The following is a 27627-nucleotide window of genomic DNA, read 5'->3' on the forward strand; positions in this document are numbered from 1 at the left end:
AGGGGTGAGGGGTGCAGGCTCTTGGAGGGAGTTTGGGTGCGGGGTGCGGGCTCTGGGCTGGGGCAGGGGGTTGGGGTGTGGGAAGAGGTGTGGGGTGCAGGCTTTGGGAGGGAGTTTGGGTGTGGGCTTTGGGCTGGCGCAGGGGGTTGGGGTGTGGGAGGGAGTTTGGGTGTGGGGTGCGGGCTCTGGGCAGGGGCAGGGGGTTGGGGTGTGGGAAGGGGTGAGGGGTGCGGACTCTGGGAGGGAGTTTGGGTGCGGGGTGTGGGCTCTGGGCTGGGGCAGGGGGGTGGGGGGGGGGGAGGGGGGCGGGGTGCAGGCTCTGGGAGGGAGTTTGGGTGTGGGCTTTGGGCTGGCGCAGAGGGTTGGGGTGTGGGAGGGAGTTTGGGTGTGGGGTGCGGGCTCTGGGCTGGGGCAGGGGGTTGGGGTGTGGGAAGGGGTGAGGGGTGCAGGCTCTTGGAGGGAGTTTGGGTGCGGGGTGCGGGCTTTGGGCTGGCGCAGGGGGTTGGGGTGTGGGAAGGAGTGCGGGGTGCGGACTCTGGGAGAGAGTTTGGGTGGGTGCGGGCTCTGGGATGGGGCAGAGGGTTGGGGTGTGGGAGGGGCTGCACTTACCTTGGGCAGTGTGACTCCCAAAGCGATTGGCACACACACCCCTCTGGCAGTGGCTCCTAGGCAGGGGGCCAGGGGGTCTCTGCGCATCACTGCCCGCAGGCGCTGCCCCTGCAGTTCCCATTGGCCACAGTTCCTGGCTAATGGGAGCTGTGGAGTCAACGATTGGGGGGGGGCAATGCGCAGACCCTCCCCCCCCAGGGACCGCAGGGACATGCCGGCCGCTTCCGGGAGCGGAGGGAGGGAGGCAATGTGGGCAGGGAGCCGCCTTAGCTCTGCTGCTGGCATGTCTCTGCACGCCCCTTGGGGGGGAAGGGGGCAGCGGGTCTCCGTGCGTTGTCTGGGGTGGCGGCAGGGCGCAGAGCCGCTTCTCCCCGTCAGGGGCACACAGAGACGTGCCAGTAGCCGTCCGCTTCCGGGAGCGTGTGGGGCCACCGGGCACAGAATGCAGGCAGCCTGCCTGAGCCCTGCTGCGCCGCTGGCTGGGACTCGGGGCCAGGCTGTCAGATGAGATTTGTCCTGCATTTTGGGAGGACGTCCCCCTTGTCAGTGGGGGCCCGTGCCACCGCACTGGTCGTTTCATGGTAAATCTGCCTCTGGCCTGAGGCCTGTTAAAGATTTAGCCGGGATTAGGTAACATTTAACGATTAGTGTGTTTGCTCTTGGACAACTAGTGCAGTCAGCCCTGATCCCTGTCTTTACTCGTGTGAGCAATCCCATTAGTCTGAATAAGGCTTACCCCATAGATAAGTGGGGGAGGAGGGGAAGCCTGGGCCATTTACAGATGTGCTTTTTATCTTCTCTAGAGGAGTCAGCATTAACTCTGTTTCCTCAGGAAGAGTGCTCAGCTTTTGGGGAGAAACACCAGCGCTGAGTTGCTGGAGCCTGGAGCGAGGGTGCTGAGATTCATAGATTCATTTATCAATTCCATGGCCAGAAGGGACCATTGTGACCATCTAGTCCAAGAGTGGGCAAACTTTTTGGCCTGAGGGCCACATCGGGGAATAGAAATTGTATGGCGGGCCATGAATGCTCACAGAATTGGGGTTGGAGTGCGGGAGGGGGTGATGGCTCTGGTTAGGGGTGCAGGCTCTGGGGTGGGGCAGAGGATGAGGAGTTTGGGGTGTAGAGGGTGCTCTGGGCTGGGACCAAGGGATTCAGAGGGCAGGAGGTGGATCAGGGCTGGGGCAGGGGTGCGGGAAGGGATGCAGGTTCCAGCTGGGGGTGCGGGCTCTGAGGAGAGGCTGGGGACGAGAGGTTTGGGGTGCAGGAGGGTGCTCCGGTCTGGGATCGAGGGGTTTTGAGAGTGGGAGGGGGATCAGGGCTGGGGCAGGGGTTTGGGGCGTGGGGAGATGCTCACGGTTGCAGGATCCGAGCAGCGTTTACCTCAAGTGACTTCCGGAAGCAGTGGCATGTCCCTTCTCCGGCTCCTACGGAGCGCCGGAGGGGGCCATTGGAGCACATGGGAGCCGGAGTGGCGCCATGCCGTGGCTTCTGGGAGCCACATGGAGTGGCCCCCGACCCAGCGCCCCAGCCGGAGCGGGGCTGAGCTGCGTGGTGCGGTCCCGGACCCAGCGCCCCAACCAGAGCGGGGCTGAGCTGCGTGGTGCGGTCCCCGACCCAGCGCCCTGGCTGGAGCGCCAGAGCAGGGCAAGCCCCAGACCCCGCTCCCCAGCAGGAGCTCGCAGGCCAGCTTAAAACGGCTCACAGGCTGTATCTGGCTCACAGGTCGTAGTTTGCCCACCCTGGATCTAGTCAGACCTCCTGTACAGCACAGGCCAGAGACCTGCCCCACAATCATTGCTAGTGTAAGCGGGGGAATGGTCCCATTATTGTGGGGAACTTTCCTGGCTTCTGCACTACCCCGGTGAAATGGGCTAGCGGAAGGATCTGAGTCCTCGCTCCCACTCCCTTTACCCAGAGGCCTCCCTGCCCTCGAGGGCTCCCCTTCCACTCTCCTGGGGGGCAGAGTCCTTGCAACCCCTACAAGGCTGGGCCCAGGATACCTGAGAGGTTCAGCCCCTAATCTTGTTGTGGTCACTTAGGGCAGGGACTAGGGTGTCCCCACTCCAGGGTGCTCTCTGCACTGGGCACTTCCCTGGCCCACTGATCGTTACATACAGTTCAAAGCAAATACAATTTATTAAACAGCAATCCGGTTTTAAAAAATAAGGAAAACATGGGAAAGGTCAAAGGAAAACCCGTCACCCCGTTCTGTGGCACAGGGACACCACAACCAACGTCTCTGGAATGTCAGGGCAGTTCAGTCTGTTCCTCACACGGCCCAGGCCCCGGCTGTGCTGCAGGTCGGACACTTGTCCTGCCGTGGCCACACGCCCTCAGGCTCTAGGTGGCAGGACCGTTCTTCCCAGCGTCAGCCCCCCCTGTTGGGGTTACGATCCCCCTCCAAGTCTGGCCTGCAAGGCCTCTTGGCTGAGGGTTTCTCCCTGCACTGGGCCCGCTGCCCAGGGTCCCCCTCACTCAGCCCAGCTGCTCCCCACTCCTGGCTCCAGACTGCTCCAGTTCCACTCTGCCTCCAGCCCCGGGCTGCTTGTCTGGCCCCTCTGCCTCTGATTGCTGCACACACACAGGTCTGCTCCCAGCACAGGTCTGCTCTCTGGGCTGCTTCTGCGGCTCTGCTCCCAGCTCTGACCTGCTCCCTGGGCGGCTTCTCTGGTTGTTCTCTCTGGCCGGCACGACTCTGCTCCCCAGCTCAGCTCAGGCCCTGGCCCTGGCCCTGGCCCTGCTCTCTCCTTAGCTCAGCCCCACGCTGTCTGATCCAGGCAATTCCAGCTCACACAGAGGATGGGACACTCCTGACCTCCTGACTCCCTCATTGGCCTGCCTGCCATGTCAAGCAGGCTGACCTGGAGCATTGGCCTCTCCCCATTGCCCCTGGGTACTGTCAGTCTCAGGGTCCTGATTTCCCATCGACCCTTCCCCTTTCTTTTGGCACTGGGGGCTAGCCAACCAAAAACCCGCACTGAGTTTTAGTAAGGGACCAACATTTCCACTCTGCCCCATGGGTCCCAGGGAACAGCTCTGCCTCTCCGCTCGAGCCAGTACTCTAATCAGCACACCATTCTTCTTAGAGTGCCATGACGGGTCATCCTCCTGGTTCCTTCTCCTGGCAACAGTAGCTCTTTCAGATCACTAATGATGTTCATCCCTAGAATCCCTGGGACTCCTCCCACATAGCTTCCTTCAGAGGCTTTGTCTTTCAGGATGAAGTTGCATTTTCCTGGCAGTGTCTGGCCCATGTAGTCTATGTCTGCTTTGAGGCATCCCACCACTGGGATTGCCAGTCCATTAACTGCTGTTAGAGGTACAAACTGTGTGTTGTGCATGGTCAGCTTCTTGTCCTTCAGATATTTTTGAAAACGTGACTCAGTAATGGTGGTGATTTCTGAGCCAGTATCTAACAAACATCTGGTCTTCACCCCTGCTATACATACTTCAGCAGTTGGACAGTCTCCAAATGCTCGCGTACAGAAGTCGCTAGATATGCTGGCACTGCCCATGTTCCTCTCAACACTGTATGCAGAGTGATTTTCCACCAAGGACAGGCCTAGCAATCCTTCTGCCACTGCTTGGCCTTCTACAGTAGATGGACCACTCACTCCTGGTGCCCCATTGGTTTCGAGTGCCAGGGACTCTGCTCTCCTTCTCAGTGGACATTCTCGGCTAGTATGCACTGGACTTTCACAAGTGTAACAAATGTACCTTCCCAGCTCGTCCTTCAGTGGGGATCTCCGAGATCCTGGTGCCCTTGGTATTTTGGCATACTAATGGGATTTTTTTTCTTTCATCAACTAGGTCATCGCTTTCAGCATCTTTTCCTGTTGGACCGCTTTTTGGACAGCTTCGCTTAAACTTTCCAATGTTAACTGTGTTTGGGGCAGGGTCTTTTCCCAGCTGTTGCATTCACTAGGCCCCCACTTTGTGTACGGGGGTTAGGCTTGGCCGTCTCTTCCACAGGAACTTCCTGTTCTTCCGACCACATAATGGCAGCCTGCGTGAGTTCATGGAACTTCTCACCACTCTCTTCCTTCAACCTTCTTTTCATTTCATGGCGGAGGGAATCATCCTGGAGCCCCGGACCAACTGTTCTTTTAGAACCGTATCTGGGTCTGGAACTCGTCGAGGGTCTCGCTGCTCCACTTTGCTCATTCTTTCCTGGAGATCATACGCATACGCAGGGAGTTTCACCGGGCTCCTGCTTTCTCTCAAAGAACTCCTTTAGTTGGGTTCCAATAGGTACCTTGTCTCCATACACTTCTAGGAGGAGTACAAACACCTTTTCCACATCTTTCTTGTCTGTCATTGCCATGAACGTTACTGTGGCCCTGGCCTGGCCCTTGAGGTGTTCCTCTATGAAGTCCACATGATCTTCTTCAGGTACTCTTACAAGCAGAGCAGGCTTCACAGACTTGACCCTCTCCTCTACCATAATGTCTCCTGGTCTAGTCAGGAAGTCACCAAACTCTGTGACCTTCTACTCCCGTAGGACATAAATAGTAGGGGGTTTCTTAGCTTCTGATACCTGTTGGTCTATTACTGCCTTAGTCAGTGATAAGGCTTCTCTCTGTTCTGTTCTAACTTCTTGTAATGCCTCAGCTTGGTCTGATAATCTGCGCTGAAGTTCAGCAAACTGGGCACGTAGTTCTTCAATTCCAGCCATGGTAGGTTTCTCGACCAGGCCTGGACAGTGCTACCAGAACTCAAACAGTAAACCAATGGGGTGGACCCTATGGATAGGATCCTGTTTGTGACACCAATTATGTAAGCGGGGGAACGGTCCCGCTATTGTGGGGAACTTTCCTGGCTTATACACTACCCTGGTGAAATGGGCTAGCGAAAAGATCTGAGTTCTCGCTCCCACTCCATTTACCCAGAGGCCCGCGTGACCTCAAGGGCTCCCCTTCCACTCTCCTGGGGGGCAGAGTCCTCGTAACCCCAACAAGGCTGGGCCCAGGATACCTGGGAGGCTCCAGCCCCCTGAGGTCCGACTGGCCGTGTCCCAGAGCAGCAGGAACAGGAAGTTGCCTGACAATTGGGCTCTGCCCTGTTCTGGACTGTGTGCCTTGTGCTCTCTGCTGCCCATTCCTGCTGCCCCCCACCCCCAGCTCATTTTCCTGGCATCCTGATGCCTGGCATCTGCCTGGTGGTTCTGATCTCCAGACCCCTGCCTCTGACCAGTGATATCCTGACCCAGTTGACTCGTGAGTCCTGTCTCATGATTGCAGACTCTGACTACTAGGTAGGCAGGCTCCTTGAGACGATCCAATGAGTGACAGGGGGGAGGGGGTAGAGGAGCGAGTGATGGGGGTGGGACCTTTTGGGGGGGGGAAGAGATGGAGAAGGGGCCAGGGACTTGAGGGAAGAGGTGGGGCAGGGCCTTGGCGAGAAGAGGCAGAGCAAGGGGAGGGTCTTGGGGGGAAGTGGTGGGCCGGGAGTGGGACCCCGGGGGTTCAGTTATCAGCAATTATAAAGGCAACTCTTTTACCCTTTTTACATATTGGCACAACATTGGTTTTCTTCCAGTCTTCTAGAACTTCCTCAGTGTTCCAAAACTTATTGAAAATCAACAGCAGTGAGTTCCTCAGTCAGCTCTTTTCGAACTCTTGGATGCACATTCTCTGGAATGTCTGACTTTAGTAGTTGCCGTGTGACATTTCCCTGAAATGCTACTGGAAAGGAAAGAATGTTGTCATCATAGGATGAGATTACATCATCTGTTTTCCCCCCAAATACAGAACAGAAATATTTACTAAACACTTCGGTCTTCTTTAATCATCCATAATGCAAAATAAATAAATACATAAATACATAAATAAAAATTTTACCTTTGCCATGTAATAAGGACCAATACTGTTGTCAGGATTCTTTTTGTTCCTATGTATAATTAAATCCTTGTGTGTCTATGTCTAGGATTTGCTTGTCTCTGTCTAGGATTATGAGCATAGAATAAATTGTGAGCTATTGAAGAAAGCGTCTTCTATGGTTGATTTATCAGCAAAAAACAAACAAAAAAAGGGGGGGGGAGAAGAGAGCCTATGAACTGGGGTAGAATTTGTGTCTTTTTCTGTTGTAACAGAAACATATGTTTGTATTTTATTTGTCTTTTAGAACTACTGTTACGTGGGTAAATAAGTATTGGCTGCTCTTAATGAAACTGAATCAGACAACAGCCTGACAACAGAGACTGAAGCCCAGGTTATAACAGAACAAGACTTGCCCATTAATGTTCCAGGTACAAATGATCCGTGAGTGCAGGGGAGTCACTCCTGAGTGACACCAGCGTAACGGACAGTAGACTCAGGCCAGTAACTATAGGCCAGATGGGCTTCCCTGCCAAAAGTTTCCTCTTATTTGTTTAATTAAGAAACTCTCCTTCTATTGGCTGCAGTTTCGGGTAGTTAATGAGAAACCCTGGAGATTGGGAAAGGTCACTGGCTAGGCCGTATAAGGCTCTGCTCTTCTAGTTCCATTTCTGCAGCCGCACAGGTCAGAGCAAACACCCAGCATTACATACACTGAACAACCCAGTGCGGCCAGGCCAAGGCACTCCCCTGGCAGGAACGAAAGCAGCACGATGTCCAAACTGGTGGAGTGTGTCCCCAACTTTTCCGAGGGCAATAACAAAGAGGTAAGGGGCCGTGTGACTCGCTTTGTGGAGATAAACTGTGTGCAAGGGCCTTGGCTTGTTTGCTTTTCACCTGCCCTGGGTGCTGCTTTGTGTTGATTGCCTCTGGGCCGAATCGATGGAGTTTGGGCCGGAGTTAATGCTTGTAACTTGTCCTCAGATGACAGCTCCTCCGGCACGTATCAGCGTGGCCCCCAGAGTGCACGGCCCAATGACCTCACCTCCCCCGGCGCCTCTCAAATGCTCCCATGGGAATCTGGGGTGAGACTCCCTGAGCTCCAGGGGCGGGGAGCAGGCCCTGCGGTGTGCATGTCACAGCCATTTGCTCCAGATCACCTGTGGGGAGACTCGCGGCTGTGGCTTGGGTCCCACATCGTCCGAGCTGGGGCTGAGCGAGGATGCCATCCCATACCCCCTCCCCCGGAGCGCTCCTGGCTGGAGCAGGCTAGTTTCCCCAGTGCCATGAGACCATCCAGCTCCAGGGGCTTTGGCACTGAGCAGCCTCGCTCCGGTTCTCCAGTGGGGGCAGGCTTGGGTGCTTGCCATGCCCTGCCCTTGCTCATTGCTGTTGTTAGAGGTTTCCTTCGCCCGGCCAGCGCTGGAAAGGCCCAAGGCCAAGCTCACTGCCCCGCTCTTCCCGAAGAACAGCAGCTGGAATCCCCGCTCCCTCCTGCTGCCCTCTGGTCCCGGCGCAGCGCTGCGCCTCCTCCCCGAAGCTCCCACCGTTACTTACAGGTGGGCCAGGGAGCACCGGCACTTCCCATTATAAGACCCCGATTCAGTTGCTTATAAGTTTGCCAAACTTTAACCATTTGAGCTGAAATTTTCCATGTTGTCCTCAGCCTGATCTTCAGTTTGACTTTACATTTCACCCCGAACAGTTCAGTCGTTTCTGAGAAAATGGTCAGGGAAAAATACATCGGTTTGCCCATGTTAAAATATTCTGACCCCCTTTCTTATGAGACGCTCCAGAGCCCCCGTGCTTGGAGAAGGCACTGGAAACATGACGTTCCCGGCCGTTGTGTCCGGGAGGTGCCTCTGCAATACCTCTAAAAATCCACCCCGATTTGGCCACCTCACAAGTTCCTGAAAAATCAGTTTGCGCACATGCAGCCTGAGTTCTAATGCGCTGCCGAGTCTGTCTGCACTGAGCATGCTCCACCCAGGGCTGGGCAGCCGTTTGAGGAGGAGACTGGGACACGGAGCTGGGCAGGGCACTGAGGCGGGATGGGGAAGCCAAGGAGACAGCCTGGGATGGGGAGCCAGCGTGTGTGGAAGTGACTGGAGAGCTAGAGCTTGCACAAAGGGCTGGAAGAGGGAGAGCGGAGGAGTGGAGGCTGGAACTGGCAAGGGGAGGAGAATTGGACTGGGATGAGGAGCCAGGTGTGGGGAAGAGGCAGGACTGGGACAAGGACAGGTTTCAGTGGATGGGGAAGAAGGGTCTGTGACCTCTAGAAAACATGTCCCCCCTCCCCCCCCCCCCCCCCCACCTCCCCGAGCCTGGGATCTCTGAGTCTCACCCTTCCTCTGCTGCCAGCAAAAATCTGTGAAACCCACTGGGTGTCTCTCCCCCACAGTGCTCCCCTGGGAACCGAAAGAAGCAGGAGTCTGGTGGAAAAAATAGCATGTGATCATGTCATTGAAGGCGGTGCAATCCTGCGTGTGCACCAGGGGGCTCTGTTAATGGTCCACAGGCAACCTTGTTTCTGGCATTTCCAAACTTTTGAGTGTTTGACTTTGCAGCATTAGCATTTTTAGCATAGCTTTTGTGTGTAATTCTGATGTGTATTTGGAGGTGTATAAAAGGGGCATCAGGCCATTGCACTAGGTGCCCCCACCATAAAGTTCAAAACCAGAAATAAAACTGTCAGCAGAAGACAAAAAAATATTGCTCAGGCATGCAGGAGTGAAATCAGGAAGGCCAAATCACACTTGGAGTTGTAGCTAGCAAGAGATGTTAAGAGTAATAAGAAGGGTTTCTTCAGGTATGTTAGCAACAAGAAGAAAGTCAAGGAAAGTGTGGGCCCCTTACTGAATGAGGGAGGCAACCTAGTGACAGAGGATGCGGAAAAAGCTAATGTACTCAATGCTTTTTTTGCCTCTGTCTTCACGAACAAGATCAGCTCCCAGACTGCTGCACTGGGCAGCACAATATGGGGAGGAGGTGACCAGTCCTCTGTGGAGAAAGAAGTGGTTCAGGACTATTTAGAAAAACTGGACGAGCACAAGTCCATGGGGCCGGATGCGCTGCATCCGAGGGTGCTAAAGAAGTTGGTGGATGTGACTGCAGAGCCATTATCTTTGAACAACAAGGGTATTGAATACTGAATTATCTCATACACTGACATAAAAATGTATGTGTCACGGACTCTCCGGCCCGGTGCTCTCTCGGTGCCGTACAGTTCCCGGGAGTAACCCCCTTCAGTGTGACATCCTTTCGTGAAGGTTGCACTCTCTGGGGTTAGGCCCTCTGGTCCCGTTGCCTCCCAGGACCGCACCTCTGAGCCTTCAGGACGCCTGTCTCTCACCATGGGCCACCTCAGGGAGTTCACTCACTCTGGACCCTCAGGGCCTGCTCCCAGAGGGAGCAATGCCACCACAATCTCTAGCCTGCCTAAATCAGAGGGGTTTATTGTATGTCTGGAACACAGCACAGACAGTTCTCAGGGCCTCGAGCACGGAAAGTCTCAGCACAGTCCTGCCTCAGCGCAGGGGACTGGACTAGATGACCTCTCAAGGTCCCTTCGGGTCCTACATTGCTCTGATTACGCTGAGCAGCTACTTTTCAGTCCCCGGTGCAGGCTGTGATTTGGAGCTGGAGGGTGATGTTAGTGCTTTGAACATGAATGATTCCTCTGCGAGCCAAAGTTTGGCTCTCGGCTCACTTTTGGGTGTGCATTTGAAGCATTAACAAACCCAGCCACGTCTCGGCTCCTTTCTTTAGAGACTCCATGCTGGCCTGCCTATTGAGAGGAAGCGTTAATGGGCCTGGCGGAGCCCCCTTCTTCGGCTTGCTCTCTTGCAGGTGATCGATGCCATCGGCGAGGCCATCTCTCAGACACCGGGGTGCGTCCTGCTGGATGTGGACGCCGGCCCGTCCACCAATCGGACGGTCTACACCTTTGTGGGGAGTCCAGACGCCGTCGTCGAGGGGGCTCTGCGTGCAGCCAGAGTGGCTTTTCAGCTCATTGACATGGGCAAGCACAGAGGTGATCAGAGTGGTGGTGGGGCAGGAGTAGGTGCTGCGTGGCGGGGCCCAGGGGAGTGAGCTGTGGCACAGCCTACTGCCGAAGGTCTCCGCTGTCAGGTCCAGCATGGATCTGGCTGAGGTGATTTGCCAGAGCCAACACAGAGCAGCAACTTCAGGCCCAAACCGGAGCAGCCATGAGGGCGGGCTGTGCTCGAGTCACGGGATCTCCCTGGGAGCACTACTCAGATTGCTATTGGACGGCTCTCCTTCTCCGGTCTCATGACGTTAAGGGTTTTTCCTCCCTGTGATCTACAATGGAAGCTGAGCGGCAGCTGTTAGGGGAGCCGTGCGCTCCCGGCCGCTGGAGCTACATTGCACAAACACAAAGGGCAGTCACTTTTCAAACGGAGCCTCCCCATGTCCTGTGGGAGGCCAACCAATCTACCCAGGCAGGTGCAGGCTGTGATAGGAGCAGAGATTCCACATCTCCCTCTGACGACCCTGAACTTGTGGTCGTTTTCTTTTTGGCTGGAATAAACAAGGCGGACGGTTGAGCAAATACAGTGTAATTGGTTAGTCCTGTGACGTCAATGGCCCTGACGCAGGAGGGGAGTTAGTCTAGTCCTGAGATCATAAGGAATCAATAAATAAAGTCCGGCCACCTCTAAACTGGCTCATCCTCTCCCCTTCCCCCCACGCTCCCCCACGCCCCTCCAGGCCTCTATGCACATCTCTGGAATGTTGCTTATCCTCTTCAAAAGATTTCGTGTGCTTCTTATAAACATAACACTTTGCTTTCCTAGGAGAACATCCTCGGATGGGTGCCCTGGATGTCTGTCCTTTTGTCCCAGTGAGGGATGTCACCATGGAAGAATGCATTCGCTGTGCCAGTCTGTTTGGGCAGCAATTGTCAGTGGAGCTGGGCGTGCCTGGTGAGTTGGTGATGGGGAGGGGAGAGAATTCTGTCTGTACACACCTCTTTTCTGACCCCTTCAGTAATTCCACCATCTCCCCCTGTGCTCACATTGACACAATACATTGTTCCGCTCCGATTCTGCACTGGGACTGTCCTGCCATGATAAAAACAAATAAACCCCTTTTAAAAGAGTTAACTTAGGCTAAAATGTCTGTCATTAAATTATCCCAGCAAGAGAACTGTATGAGCTTTGAAATCTGTCACACATGAGCAAGAAGGGCCAAGGTTTCCTAAAATATCACAAGTGATTTGGGGAGCCCAACTTGAGAGACAATTGAGAGAGTCTGATGTAGAGGCGGGCTGCTCAGCCCTTTCAGAAGCTCAGCTCCCTCGAAGAGTCTCAGGACTGGAGGCACCCAAAATCACTAGCCGCTTTTCAAATTTTAAGCCCTAATTAGTAGGCACTCTTGGGAGTACTAGTAAAAATGTATAGGCCCTGCTGAGAACCCTTCGTACGTTACCTCTGTTCTTGGTGGCAGGAAAGTGCCGAATCGTTAACTCGTGACTTGGCTAAGCAAATGAAGGAGAAGCTGGTTTCAGTGTATATTTGTGATTTCCAGGCCTACACAAACATAGTTATTGATTTAGAACCCGAGAACTTTTATCGCTTTCCGTATGTGTGATTTCACTGGGGGCCGAATGTGGTGTTCATTGCCTTGGTGCATTATGTTAGAGCTGGCCTGTATTTGAACACCTTGGGAGATATCCAGGGCTTTTCCCAGTTTCCGCACCCACACTAACATGCATGTGTTGGATGGCTCCAGGCCAGTGGTTCGTCACGTATGAATTTTCTCTTGCAGTGTACCTGTACGGAGAAGCAGCGCGGAAGGAGAGCAGGAAATCTCTGCCAGCAATCCGAGCTGGGGAATACGAAGCCCTCCCTGAAAAGGTTAGAGTCCTCATGATGTCTAGGAACGGCGGGGAGGGAGCGGCACGCTGCACATGGAACCAAAGGGGTGCTGCTCACATTAGAGTGAGGGAGCCTCCGTGGATGCTCTGGGCGTTTTCACTGTTACATTTACAGTCTGCCAGCTGGGCGTCACAATACAGTGTCGCCAACACTTGTGATTTTGCAATGAGTCTCCTGGTATTTGGTGTGTCTGTTAAAGCCCCAGCTCCTGGAAGCATCTGATGAGGTGAGACTCTTGGCTTTCATTTCCTAAACAAAGGAAGTTTCTAGCTCTCTTGGTTACAGAGAAAAACAAACATGTGACCTGAGTGCAGCCGAGGTCTGAGAAGCCAGAGGGCAAATAGAAAGGACCTGACATTTCTTATTCAGTCTTTTTATTTTTAAGTCTCATGATTTTTAAGGCCTCTCACCGTTTTGGGGGTCCCGACTCATGACTTTTAAAAGTTTGGGGCTGGCAATACTGACAGTAGTGTCCATATGGTGACTTTCTAGACGTGCGGCAAATGGGTGTTTGGAGGGCTGAGGTTGTCCTTCCTAGGCCATGCAGGAGTGGAGAGGAGTTTCTGGAGGTGCCCAGCGGAGCTGCTGCTGAGCTGATCCTGTTAATGCTGCTGAGATCGTGTTGTATTGTTAAGGTGTGTCGGGGCTTCTAGGGCCAGATTTTGACAAGGATTTAGGTGCCTAAAGATGCAGAAGCGCCTAATGGGATTTTCAAATGAGCCTAGGTGTCTTTGGTGCCTAAATACATGTAACAAGCTGAGCCCGAGAGCCTTGCAAAGGCAGGTGATTGGTTATTTTAAAAATTGAAATTAATGTAGAAAGTCAGTGAACTTGATAGGGCTGAAGTGCCTGGTCTTTTTGAGCATAAAAGAGGTTCTTAAAAGTGCTGGACCAGCCCTGGAGCAAGTGGAAGATCAGCTATTTCTTGTGATATTTCTAGCACTTTAGACCCCTAAGAAAGGGTGAAATCCCATGCTGAAAGCTGGTGATTAGTTACCTTTTCCAGAGCTAGTCTTGCCTAATTGCAGTACCTGGAATTGGCATTAGGGGACAGTGTAACGATTCTCATTAGGGGCTGGCTGTGCTTTGTTGGGACTCTTGATACAGTTCTTGAAGCAGTGAAAGCCCAGTTCCCACCCTGTGAATGGCCATGGCTGTGATATGTACAGTATAACCTCAGTGCAACAGGCATGTAATCGTGCCCTGTGGGTGTGCCGGATTCGGATTACAGCTGTGTGAATAAGGGATTTTTCAGTTTGCCAGCCATTCCGAAAAATTGGGTTGATCCCAAACCAATTTTTAAAAAAAATTATCAATGAATTGAATATATACACACACACACACGTGCGCGCGCGCACACACACACACACACACAGATCATTTTGGGCCAAACCAAACATTTTGTTCAACCTGAAACAAAACTTTTGTCTTTGCTCAGTTTCATCTGCTACTAACAAGTGGAGATGAATAAGCCACTTTTCCAAGTGGTGGTACAAGCTCTGAGCCTGATTCTTCCCTCTGACACCCCAGTTTCACCCAGGCATAACTGTCTTCATTCCAGTGGAGTTACATGGAGTAACACCTGGTGACGCATGCCACAGTGACCAAGAGATGTTCTGCTGGCAGTGCCTTCATTACCACTGTGCAAATAACCGCGTTTTTGGTTCGCTGACCAAACTGAAAAACTGGAGGGGAAATTTTGTTTAATTTTGAGTTTTATTCAAAGGTCTTCCACGTGGTACATCAACTCATCTAGATATTTGCCTAGTTTACAACAGGCTACAGAAAAAGCACTAATGAAGTTAGTACAAACTCAAATTTCAAACAGACAATGACTTGTTCATACTGTGCTCTATATACGATACACTGAAATGTAAATACAATGTTTATAATCCCGTCGATTTATTTCATAATGATGTGGTAAAAATGAGAACGTCAGTAATAGCGTGCTGGGTCACTTTTGTATTTTTATGTCTGATTCCGTTTTTAAGTGAGGTGAAACTTGGGGTAGGCAAAACAAATGAGGCTCCTGAAAGGGTACTGTAGTCTGGAAAGGTTGAGAGGCACTGGGCTAGATGGACCAGTGGTCTCACACAGTACAGCCGTTCTTCTTACTAGGTTCTTATGAATTTGTTTGTTTTTTTCTATACAAATTCGCTAAATATTTTGGTCAACCCAAATTGGAATTTTTCAGTGAAAAATGTATGTCTAACAATTTGTGGTACAATTGGCTTTACAAATCTCGCCCCTCAAGGCTGCGCCCCCTTCTGAGATGGGTCTAGTAAACCCAGGGGAGGAGTCTAACCCTGTGCCCAGTGAAGTCGTTGGCCAAACTCCTCCAGGAGCCAGGCTTGGCCCTGCCCCAGGACAGTGTTTTCCAGGGTGTGAGTGAAGGATTGTCTCTGTGCTGTGATGCTATCGCTGAGGTGCCCATTTATCGCCCAGGGCCAGGGTCTGAGCCCTATGCCCCCACATCCGCACAGCACCTCGCACAGCCAGAGGGCTGCCAGGATGCCTCAGCTCAGGCTCTGCCTCCCTGTGGGGGCATTTCTCCTCCTTTTGCAGTGCCCTCCTGCCTGGCACCAGCCAAGCTGGAGCCAGGATGATGGCACGAATGAGCAGGAGCTGGTGGGATCAGTGACTTGTTTCCAGAGAGCTGGGGAAGAAGGGAGACCCTGTGACAGGCCTCATCCCAACCCCCTCCCACACTCCAAACCCCTCAGCCCCAGCCCCAGCCCGGATCCCCCTCCTGCACCCAGAACCCCTTATTTCTGATCCCATCCTGGAGCCTGCACCCCCTCCCACACCCCAACCCCCTGCCGCAACCTGGTGAAAATGAGCAAGTGAGTGAGGGTGGGGGAGAGCGAGCGACAGAGGAAGGGGGAATGGAGTGAAAGGGGGTGGAGCCTCAGAGAAGGGGCGGGGCAGGGACGGGGCATCTGGGAAGATCAGGGCAAGCGTGTTCGGTTTTGTGCAATTAGAAATTTGGCAACCCTAGACCGGGCTCATCCCAACGACCCCCCCGCCTCCCGGCTGCCACAGGCCTCGTCCCAACCACCTCCCTGCCCTGCAGCTGCTACAGGCCTCATCCCAATGACCCCCCCGCCTCCCGGCTGCCACAGGCCTTGTCCCAACCACCTCCCTGCCCTGCAGCTGCTACAGGCCTCATCCCAATGACCCCACTGTCCCCCAGCTGCCACAGGCCTCATCCCAACAACCCCCATGGCCCTAGCTGCCACAGGCCTCATGCCAATGACGCCCCAGCCCCCTCCCCCGCTGCCACAGGCCTCATCCCAATGAACCCCTGGCCCCCCAGCTGCCAAAAGTCTCATCCCAACGGCCCCCCACCCCTCACTCGTGACAGGCCTCAAGCCAACGACCTCCCCACTCCCCAGATGCCACAGGCCTCATCCCTCCCCTCCTCCCCCGCAGCTGCCACAGGCCTCATCCCAACAACCCCCTCCCGCCAGCTGTGACAGGCCTCATCCGAATGATCTCCTGGCCCACAGCTTCTACAGGCCTCATCCCAGAAATGTCTCCTAGTTGTCTCAGGCCCTCCCTCAATCCTTCTCCCGTCTCCAACCAAGCCCCCTGGCTTCCTCCTCCAAAGTCAGTCTCTGACTCCCTGAAATCCCCTGGTCCTCAGTGGGAGAGCTGATATGGGACTCGATCAATACAGCTTTTGAGGACAGGTATATAATTACTGCCACTCAAGGCAGTGTTATGGAAATAGGTCATGTCAAACACACCTATTGTCGTTCTTTAAGGAGCTCACACGTTTGGTTGATGCAGGTAACAGTGTAGCTGTGGTAATACACACTGACTTTTGGAAGGCAGTTGACTTCGTACCACACAACACTGTTTAAAATTAGCACTCTGCAGCATCAATAGCGCCTGGTAGTGGATGAAGGACAGTCTAACGGATAGATCGCACAGGGTAGTTGTCAATGGGGAATCCCCATCAAATGGGGCAGTTCCCAGCGGGGTTACATTGGGATCGGCACTAGGCCTGATGCTGCTCAACATTTCCATCATTGAGCTGGAAGTAGATATAAAATCACTGCTAAGCAAATTGGCAGATGATACAAGGATTGGTGGAGTGGTAAATAGTGAGGACAAGGCAGTCATACCGCGTGATCTGATCACTTGGTAAGCTGGGCCCATTTAAATAAAATGCTTTTTAATACAGCCAAATAGAAAGTTGTATACATCTCTGAAGAAGGGATGCCGACAGGGTGGGGCGCTGTGACCTGGAGAGCCGTGATGCTGAAAGGAGGGTGGAAAGCAACTCAACGTGAGCTCCGGTGTGATGGTGATACAGAAAGGGCTAATGTGATCCTGGGATGTGTAGAGAGGGGAGTGTGGAGAAGTAGGGCCATGATTTACCTCTGTACATGACACTGGTGAGACAATGCTGGAATACTGTGCCCAGTTCTGGGGTCCCCGTTTTAAACAGGATGTTGGAAAATTGGAGAGGGTGCAGAGAAGAGCCACAAAAATGATCCGAGGCCTGAAGGAAATGCTGTACAGTGGGAGATTAATGAGCTCAGTCTGTTTAGCTTATCAAAAAGAAGACTGGGAGGTGACTTGATACCCAGTATCTTCATTAGGAGAAAATACTGGGTACTAAAGGGCTCTTTAGTCTAGCAGAGCAAGGCAGAGCAAACAGCAATGGCTGGAAGCTAAAACTAGACAAATGCAAAGGAGAAGTATGGCACCGATTGTTAACAATGAGGGTGATTAGCCATTGGAGCCAACCACCAAGGGAAGTGGTGGATTCTTCATCTCCTGATGTCTTCCACTCCAGACAGGATGCCTGTCGAAGAGATTGGCTTTAGCCAAGCACAAGTCATTGGGATCAATATAGGGGTAACTGCGGGACTTCTTTGCCCAGGTCACAAGAGATGATCTGATGGTCTCTTCTGGCCTTAAGCTCTATGGTCTGTGAATCAATGGCTCCCCATTCACTCTGGCTGCCCCATTCGCCAAGCGCCCCCTGCATCTCCCCAGTCCCCCGTCACTACCTTCTCCATGGTGTGAGGGATGGCTTGTACCTCCCCACCAGACCTGTCCCACGGCCCGGGGTGCCCAGAGGGAGTCAGCAATGGTTGGTTGCTGGTAAGACACGTGGCCCACGGAGCTGTACAGAACTTGGCAGCTCTGTGAGCTCCTGTTTTCATTTCCTAATAGTTTCTTAGCGTCTCCCATAGGGGCTGAATGTCTCTTGTTTGGTGTCAGCCAAGAGGGGGCGTTGGGAGAAATTTGAGGAAAGGTTAATAAAGCTGGTTGTGCTGGGTCATGGGGAGAAGAGGGTTCAGGAATTTCCCAGATGCTTTGTGTGCACTCAGAACACGTTCTTTTGGCTAGGCAGCCGGTGTGCTGCGCTGAAGCTGCTGCGGACTGTGCTCAGCGTGGTGGTTCCATTGTGACCTTGTCCTTCCTCTCCACCCCAGTCATTTGTTTGAACCAGACGTTGTTTTGCCTTGTGCTAAGATTGGGGCTCTTGGCTCCAGCGGAACACACACACTAACACACAATACTGGAGACTGGGCGTGGAATAGCGCTGAGTGAGGAATGCGCCATGTCTCCTGTGCTGATTCCCAAGAGCGACTGGATGGTCTCGAAACGATCTGCTCTAGCTCTGCCACAGGTCCCTGAACGTCCTGCCAGAATGATGGGCTGAGGTTCTCCAGCCTGCATTACACAGACTGGAGAGCCTAACGGCCATTTCTGGCTGGACGGTCTATGAATTCTGAATTAACTTGCAGCCAGCTCTCTGGAGTGACAAATAAACCCGGCTGACCTTAAACGATGAGGAGTTTCTTTTCAATGGATTTCGTTCCTTTCTTTCACTCTCTTCTAAGCTCACAAAGGCCGAGTGGGTTCCTGATTTTGGCTCCGCGTCCTTTGTTCCAAGATGGGGAGCCACAGTCACTGGTGCGCGTACATTCCTCATTGCGTACAACATCAACCTCCTGTGCACAAAGGAGCTGGCGCATCGGATTGCTCTCAACATCCGGGAGCAGGGCCGCGCGAAGGACCAGGTAAGCCCATTAAGTTCCTTATTCAGAATAATCAGGCTTCACTGGGAGAGGGCACTGGGTAACTAGAGCGTTGGCTCAAAAATAAACAAATGAATAAATCCCTCTCCCACCCACTCCTAATTCCACAATTCTCCGGATTTGTCCAATTTTGCTGTCCCAGAGGAAGGGAGACTGGTGCCAGTTTGCGTTACAGGCTACACCTGAATTGATCTGTACAAAAATTACAAACTGGGCTTGTACAGGTCTACTGCCCCTCTCAGCTATTTTCATGCTGCTGAATTATGGTTCTAGGGGAGGAGGAATTTAGGGTTCTTAGATCAGAGTAAACTGGGTAAATGCAACCTTTATTATAGCAACATTGGCTTGTTTGAGCAGGCAACAAATGACCTTTGAGGTGAAGAGGATATAAGGCTTTGATTAATGTAAGGTGGTTCCTATATTCCTTGACATATCTACCCATTTATAGTATATGATGGTGCTCTCTGGCTAAGGGCAGGCATGATGTCCCTGCAGGTGTGTACTTGGTTCCCGTTGGGGTGGTGTCTGTTGTTCTGTTTCATCAAACTCTGTACATGGGAGTGGAGTATCCCATGTTCTAAGTGTGTCAGTTGAGTCATCCCCCAGGGCCATCCCCGAGCCTTGTCTGAGGACCCATCTACTGTCCCTGGGAAAGAAGGGAAGCTGCTTATGACTCTTCCCAGCGCCCAGAGCTACTTTGCACTTTATAGAATTGCCTTGTCAATCTCTCATGTGACCCCATAGCCTGAGAGCAGCAGGGGTCACTTGCCAAAGTGGGGGCCCTGCTGAGCTCACAGACAGGAGAGATTTCAGGCTGGGCTCCCTTGTCTGACAGTGGGAAGCAAGTGCTCCAAAGGATGGGAGTGTATCTGAGCAGGCGATTAGAGGGATCCATCTGGAAGGAGATTGAGGGTGGGTTTCTGGGGCTGAGCAATGGGAGGCTGGATGCCAAGGCTGTCATCATAAATAAAACAGGATGTATTTGTTTGTTTGATTGATTTTTTGTTGGGAGGAACGTTACTGGTTTCTCTGGCCACGTTGCTTTCAGCATAAAACACGTGTTTGCTGGAGCTAGGCTGTGGATCTCTCTACCCTGCAATCAGAGGGGTCACTGCAGCATTTGAAGACAAACCCAAGCTTCCTTTGATCTAGATAGAGTGGGTACCAATAGCAGTGTAGCTGAGCAGCATGGGTTAGTCACTGATATACACACCCAGGGTCCCACGTGGCCTTTACAGTCTGTGATGCTGCAACTTCACTGCTATTGTTCACTAGCAAGATCAAAGCTGCCACATACTTCCTAGTGCAGTGTGGAAATACCCTCAGTCAGTCTGGCAGGAGAGCTTAAGGTCTTTGTTAGCATAGCATGTGAAAATGCACTGCGGAGTATTGTACTGGAATGCATAGTATGGGCAGAGCAGGCATAACATGGAACCACTGACCCCAAATTAAAAAATATAGTAAGAGAACCAAAAAAGTGCCACCATGGCTAAACAACAAAGTAAAAGAAGCAGTGAGTCTACCGAGGAAAATAGAAAGGAGCATAAACTCTGGCAAATGAAGTGCATAAATATAATTAGGAAGGCCAAAAAAGAATTTGAAGAACAGCTAGCCAAAGACTCAAAAAGTAATAGCAATTTTTTTTAAAAGTAAATGAGAAGTAGGAAGCCTGCTAAACAACCAGTGTGGCCATTGGATGATGGAGATGCTAAAGGAGCATTCAAGGACGATAAGGCCATTGCGGAGAAACTAAATGAATTCTTTGCATCAGTCTTCACGGCTGAGGATATGAGGGAGATTCTCAAACCTGAGCCATTCTGTTTAGGTGACAAATCTGAGGAACTGTCCCAGATTGAGGTATCATTAGAGGAGGTTTTGGACCAAATGGATAAACTAAACAGTAATAAGTCACCAGGACCAGATGGTATTCACCCAAGAGTTCTGAAGGAACTCAAATATGAAATTGCAGAACTACTAACTGTGGTATGTAACCTACCATTTAAATCAGTTTCTGTACGAAATGACTGGAGGATAGCTAATGTGATGCCAATTTTTAAAAAGGGCTCCAGAGATGATCCCGGCAATTACAGGCCGGTAAGCCTGTCTTCAGTACTGGGCAAACTGGTTGAAATGATAGTAAAGAACAAAATTGTCAGACACATAGATGAACATAATTTTTTGAGGGAAAGTCAACATGGGTTTTGTAAAGGGAAATCATGCCTCACCAATCTACTAGAATTTTTTGAGTGGGGTCAATAAGCATGTGGACAAAGGAGGATCCAGTGGATATAGTGAACTTAGATTTTCAGAAAGCCTTTGACAAGATCTCTCACCAAAGGCTCTTAAGCAAAGTAAGCTGTCATGGGATACAGGGAAGGTTCTCTTATGGATTGGTAACTGGTTAAAAATAAGAAACAAAGGGTAGGAATAAATGGTCAGTTTTCAGAATGGAGAGAGCTAAATAGTGGTGTCCCTCAGGGTCTGTATTGGGACCAGTGCTATTCAACATATTCATAAATGATCTGGAAAAAGGGGTAAACAGAGAGTGGCAAAATTTGTAGATGATATAAAACTACTCAGGATAGTTAAGACCCAGGCAGACTGTGAAGAGCTACAAAAGGATCTCTCAAAACTGGGTGACTGGGCAGAAACTGGCAGATGAAATTCAGTGTTGATATGTGCGAAGTAATGCATATTGGAAAACATAATCCCAACTATAGCTATAAAATGATGGGGGTTACCACTGTTACCACTCTAGTAAGAGATCTTGGAATCATTGTGGATAGTTCTCTGAAAACATCCACTCAATGTGAAGTGGCAGTCAAAAAAGTGAACAGAATGTTGAGAATCATTAAGAAAGGGATAGATAATATGACAGAAAACATCATATCACCTCTATATAAATCCATGGTATGCCCACATCTTGAATACTGCGTGCAGATGTGGTCGCCCCATCTCAAAAAAGATATATTGGACTTGGAAAAGGTTCAGAAAAGGGCAACAAAAATTATTAGGGGTATGGAACGGCTGCCGTATGAGGAGAGATTAATAAGACTGGGACTTTTCAGCTTGGAAAAGAGATAACTAGGAGGAGATGATAGAGGTCTATAAAATCATGATCGGTGTGGAGAAAGTAAATAAGGAAGTGTTATTTACTCCTCATAACACAAGAACTAGGGGTCACCGAATGAAATTAATAGGCAACAGATTTAAAACAAACAAAAGGAAGTATTTTTTCATACAACACGCTGTCAACCTGTGGAACTCCTTTCCATAGGATGTTGTGAAGGCCAAGACTATAACAGGATTCAAAAAAGAACTAGATAAGTTCATGGAGGATAGGCCCATTAATGGCTATTAGCAAGGAGGACATGGATGGTGTCCCTAGTCTCTGTTTGCGAGAAGCTGGGAATGGGTGACAGGGGATGGAGCATCTGTTCTGTTCATTCCCTCTGGGGCACCTGGCATTGGCTACTGCCAGAAGTCAGGATACTGGGCTAGATGAACCTTTGGTCTGACCCAGTATGGCCATTCTTATGTTGTTATGTTTTTATCTGTGCCCACAGTCTTTAGCCTGTAAGTTCCTCAGGGCAGGGACCTGCCATTTCTATTAGTATGCAAGGCCCCATGCAACCAATGGAGCAGAACAAATAACTAGAGGGGAGTCGGTAAGGGGCATAGTCCCACTCCATTAAATCTGTACAAGTAAATATGAAGGCAACTTTATCCATTATCAGTATGGACTCTTCTTCCTTCACAGTACAATATCTGGCTGCTGCTACTTCCGGATCATCAGCAAACCCGAATATTTACAGCTGTGGGCTAGTAACCTCCAGTTGTGTACCAGTCAGTTCCCCTCATCTGCAGAATGCTTTCTCTCTTGAAGGCTTATTCCCAGGGTTGAGTTGGCTCATCAGCCATCACAGCTCTGAAGTGTGTTGTTCTTTTCAGCCTGGGCGTTTGAAGAAGGTCCAAGGCATGGGCTGGTACTTGGATGAGGAGAATATTGCCCAGGTTTCTATAAACCTGCTGGACTTTGAAATCACTTCCCTCCACACGGTCTATGAGGAGGTCTGCAAAGACGCCCGGGTGAGTTGCACAGGTGCAATGCAAGTTTGAAGCAGCTTTAACCAGCGCAACCAGCCTCCTTCAGAGAAGTAAAATTCCAAAGTGCCCGTGGCTGGTGGAGGAAGAGAAAGTCCTCATGCCTATGCCATGAGAGCTTGTCTTGTAGGAGGGTGTGTGTGAATACACAGGGAGCCACAACCTACCCTCCATACTTAAGGCATTAAGGGAGCAGGAATGTGTTCCTCATGAGACGTGCCAGCTGCTGCACCGTCCCCTCCAGACTGGCTGTCACGTGGCGTGGGACAGCGGCATGTCCAAGTTTGCTGGCCTAGACTTAAGATCTATGAGCATATACAGGGAACACCCTGGACGCCAAGGTTATTTGTGGGGTCCCCTCTGCTTCTGTACCCTACCTTCAGTGCCTTTCGGGAGGGAGCCCAGATGGCCTCGTTTGGTGAGTTGCCAGCTATCCTCTCCTCCTCCCATGTTTTCAGGAGGCTGCTAAGTGGCATACACCTACTTCTTATCCCTTAGGGAGCCAGCCAGCCAGCCCACTCCCTCCCACCCATGTACGGCCTTCCATGGCATTTCCCCATAAGCACCAGGCACACTGGGATGTCTACCCCTCAGAGTGAGGGGCGTGGTGGCAGCAGGCCCCCGTGGTGACATTAAGGTCCCACTGCTGTAGAACTGGGGGAGGGGAGGCGAGCAGGTGACCAGCTGTGCAGATCCTATGTGCTGCGAATGGGAGTGAGGGGTCAGTTGGCTGGGCCCAAACAGCAGCAGGAAGGTCCAGCAAAGTGAGATCTCTGACTATGAGTCCCAGCCCCTAGAATGGGAAGGTCCTGCTCGAGTCCAGTGCACCCCTTGGTGCGGATCAGGAGTCGGGGGCAGTGGGAGAGGTGGCCAGACAGTGGGACTGTAATGCTAGAGGCCTGTTAAATGCTAGTCCTTGTTTGCAGGAGCTGAGCCTGCCCGTGGTGGGCTCCCAGCTGGTGGGGCTTGTCCCCAAGAAGGCCATGCTTGATGCAGCGGAGTATTACATTCAGAAAGAAAACCTCTTCATCCTGGAGGAGGAACAGAAAATCAGACTGGTAAGGCCAGCGTCCATTGACATCCCTGCTCAGAAATCTTTCCCTGGAAAGAACTGCAAATGATAGCAGCTGAGCTGGCAGCTTCTTGCCTGTGGAAGGGTGTGACGGGTTTCCCCAGGGTGCAACCTGGAACTGGGGTATTGCTGAGCCCTCTGACATACCAATCCGGGTGAGGCTGTGAAAAGCTTCAGACCGCTCCCGGTCCTGCAGTCCCACAAACATCTGCACAGGCAGGGACACACCCAGCTGCAGTTACATGAATGCTTCTCCTCAGCATTCATGAATTAACAATAGAGAGGTTCCAGACAGCTCCCCACCAGCTCCACTGCCTAGGACCCCAGAGCTGTACCGTCATGCCCTGGTCAAAGGCCTGACGAGGATAAGTTTATTACTCAGTCCTCCCCTCTCTCAGTGTGGAGAGGACCATGCACCAGTTTCTGTTCCTGAGCAGATTCCCCAAGCACTTCTAGCAAAACACACTGTTTTAGGTAAAAAATATAAAACAAATTTATTAACTACAGAAAGATAGATTTTAAGTGATTTATAAGTACTGAGTGTACAGATCAAAGCAAGTTACCTAAGAAATAAAACAAAAATGGAATCTAAGCTTTATAAACGAAATAGGTTTTGAATCAAGCAGTGTCTCACCCTGTTAGCTAGTACAAGCAGGTTACAGCTTTTACATACACAGGCTGGAATTCTTCTGTCCCACGAGGGACCTCCTTTCCCGTTCAGTCTTTGTTCCTAAGGTGTTTCCAGGTGTTCAGGTGCAAGGGGAGTGAGGCCAAGTGATGATGTCACTTCCCCTCTTTTATAGCTTCTTCCAGCTTGCTGGGAAGATCTTTGCTCATGACATGGGGATCTGCTCCCCTCTCCCCCTGCCCCTGGTCAAGCATCTTCCATTGCCCAGGTGATCCCTCTGGGAAACCTCCATTGTAAACAATTCCTGCGATAGTCCCTGGGTGTGTAGATTCATTCCCCTTAATGGGGCCATTAGTACTGTGTAGCTTCTTCATTGTTGTACCTGAAAGGCTGGTTGTGGGTGTTCCCGGCCTCACAACATATTTCAGCAACACACACATAGCAAAACTTCATAACTTCACATACAATGACAGCACATACAACCAAACAGGATATTAATGTTCAACAGATCAAGACTCACAAGACATACTTTGTACAAAACATATCCTAATTGTATGACAGTGGTCAATATGGGGGTGCCAGGGTGTTGTTTGGGGCACAGAGGGTCACCGAGGGTCAGGCAAAAAGCAATGGAGCAAAATCAGATCCGTCTTGTCCTTTCCCACCAGAGAATATGAAAGATTTGGAAGTTCCTATTTATTCCCTTGCTCAGAAACCAAACCAAGCCCCTGAGGCAGATAAAACTCCCAATGACATTCTGAAGAAGGACTTATTCCCGCGAATGAGACAGCATTCATTGGGGTAGGTTCCAAAGGGATGTTCAGTGACTTGAGAGGTTGGAGAAGTGCTGTGTGGGAAAGCAACCTGCTTAATGCCCTTAAGGAAACGATTTCTGTATGTATTGGGTTCATTAAAACCTACAGGAGCTTCCCAGAGCCTTACCCAAGTGGGAACTGTTTCCTTGGCCCATGGGATAATTCATTTCCCACGTGGTAGGTATGATGATGTATGGGTGCCCCTCAAAAAATAATATACAAAGGGAAAATGAATCAGCTTTGAGGGTTTTAAAGACACGATGCTGTATTTCAAATGCCATGCCACACTTCGTTAGAACCAAAAAGGACCAGTTCTGTTTAGCTTGATATCACACTTATAGTTAATGTCTTGCTAAGGCATTTTGAATAGGATGGGTGAAAAGCCCTAGATAAGAGTTAGTTAATTACGATGATGATGATGATGGTGACGGACAGCGTGGATGGATATCAGAACATACTCATGGCTGGAACCAATTGTAGGTTACTAGCTTTGATACTGTTCCTTGTAAAAACGTAACATTGATTTGTAGAAACGTGTACATGACCCAAGTGTCCCAAGTGAGGCCAGTCCTTTCTGGCTGGATAGTTACATCAAATCACTCGCTCAGAATTCCTGGTCATCCGATGAGCCTTGGAACTGAATATTCTCCCCCAGAAGTGAGCAAGGCTAATATGTCGACTCCGCCTTGATGAATTTCTCTTTCTTCATTTCAGGTAGTCAGCCGCCTGGGCCTGGATTCCTTGTCTCCATTTAACCCCCAGGAGCGCATTATTGAGTATGGCACCTTGTCCATTTTCTTTGTCACTCTCCTTGCTTGTACTACGCACGATGGAGGGAGCCCGGGTGCCTGCCCATGAGTCTCTGAGAATAGCTGTGGACTCAATTTGCGGTTGCTCTGTCAGACCCCAAAGTAGCACATTCTTTCTGGGATGCCATTAGGAACTGATTTGTATTCCTATAGGGCAGGCCTGCACAACTTGTAAAGCTGCGAGGGCCATATTACTCCAAAAAAAACAGCTGAGGGCCGAACCCCCCCCGGCCTTGCCGAAACCACCCCCCCCCAGTGCTACCCAGCCCCCCCGAAACACAACACCCCCCACAGTGCCGCCCGCCCCGTGGAAACAAACCCTCCTTCCCCAGCACCACTGGGGAAGGGGGGGAGGGATAGCTCAGTGATTTGAGCATTGGCCTGCTAAATCCAGGGTTGTGAGCTCAGTCCTTGAGGGGGCCACTTAGGGATCTGGGACAAAAATCAGTCCTTGGTCCTGCTAGTGAAGACAGGGGGCTGGACTCAATGACCTTTCAAGGTCCCTTCCAGTTCTAGGAGATAGGATATCTCCATTAATTTAAAAAACAGCAGTATTGAACCTTTGTAATATGTTATAGCGGGTTCCTAAGGTAGAATAATTAAGGTAAAAGAAAAATGTCTTTTTGCTAGAAGTAGAATAAGATCTTCCCCCCACTTTGTAATCAATTGCCCTGTTGAATGAATGTGGTAGGCATGGAAGGCAGCACCTACAGACAGCTGCAACCCTTGGAGAGGGGATGGGAGCCAGACCAGATCAGTAGACCAGGTCAGCCATCAAGTCACTGCTTGCTTCCTCAACCCCCGCCCCGCACCGCCGGCTCACCTGCACCTCCGCCACTGCCCGCCTGCTCGCCTCCTCATTCCCCACCCCCTCGGCTCACCTACTCACCCCCCGCCACTGCCCACTCGCCTCCTTGGCCCCCCTCCCTCACCCGCCGCTTGCCTACTCACCCCCCGCGGGCCACACAGTGAGCCCACCTACTCACCCCCCGCGGGCCCCACAGTGAGCCCACACGGGCCGCATGCGGCCCCTGGGACGCATGTTGTGCAGGCCTGCTATAGGGTTTAAAATGCTCCTGGCTGCCCAATGAAACGTTGATTTCAACATTTTTGATGGGAAAAAGTCGAAAAGAATCGCTTTGATTGTCTCATTTTGTTTCAATAACCCTGAAGTGTTTCATTTAGATAAGGTAAAAAGGTTTTGGTTCAACTTTATCACTTTAACTTTGTTTTGAATTTAAGGTTTTAATTAAATATAATGTATGTTACATTTAATATTTGACATATCTTAAAAATAAAATGAAACACTGTCAAAATGACACATTTTGACCTTATCGAAACAAAACAATCTGACTTTATTGAAATGAAACTTTTCATTTCCCAAATCAAACTTTTTCAGAATTTTGATTTCTGAAAAATTTTCAAAATTTTGGCTTTTTGTTCCAATTCAGAACATTTTTTTTTCAAAATGTCAGAATTTCCCATGGAACAGAAATTCCAGTTTCTGCCCAGTTCTAGTACTGGACAATGAACTGCTGGGTTTAAACTGCACCATCAGGAGCACCCAGGGTTTGCTTAGTAATCAGCATACCTGGTTTAACATGCCAGCTGCTCTCCCACCTGCCGATCGCAGTGCAGACACACCTGCAGGGTTGTATTCTGCTTCCCTTCACCATAGTATCTAGCACCTTCCATGTAAAGTCATTAGCAAGAGCAAAGTTCCTAGAGGACTTCCTGGAGTCTCTGGCTCATTGTGGAAGGGCTGTTTCCAAGAGGAAGGGTTTGCAGTGTTTCCTAGAGTTGGTCAGA

General features: G+C 51.0%; 1 protein-coding gene across 1 annotated transcript in view; it reads left to right on the forward strand.

Moving 5' to 3' along the window:
- The first annotated feature begins 7057 nt into the window (after positions 1-7057).
- LOC117870555 (formimidoyltransferase-cyclodeaminase-like) overlaps positions 7058-27627 on the forward strand; it is a 28236-nt gene continuing 7666 nt past the window's right edge. Inside the window, exons 1-8 of the mRNA XM_034757737.1 lie at positions 7058-7255; positions 10278-10461; positions 11246-11374; positions 12219-12307; positions 18193-18372; positions 22342-22479; positions 23421-23552; positions 25724-25785. Coding sequence (XP_034613628.1) covers positions 7202-7255; positions 10278-10461; positions 11246-11374; positions 12219-12307; positions 18193-18372; positions 22342-22479; positions 23421-23552; positions 25724-25785 — 968 coding nt within the window. The 5' untranslated portion in view covers positions 7058-7201. The remainder of the gene's footprint in view (positions 7256-10277; positions 10462-11245; positions 11375-12218; positions 12308-18192; positions 18373-22341; positions 22480-23420; positions 23553-25723; positions 25786-27627) is intronic.

Source organism: Trachemys scripta, unplaced genomic scaffold (genome assembly GCF_013100865.1).
Source record: "Trachemys scripta elegans isolate TJP31775 unplaced genomic scaffold, CAS_Tse_1.0 scaffold_32, whole genome shotgun sequence".
Lineage (NCBI taxonomy): Eukaryota > Metazoa > Chordata > Testudines > Emydidae > Trachemys > Trachemys scripta.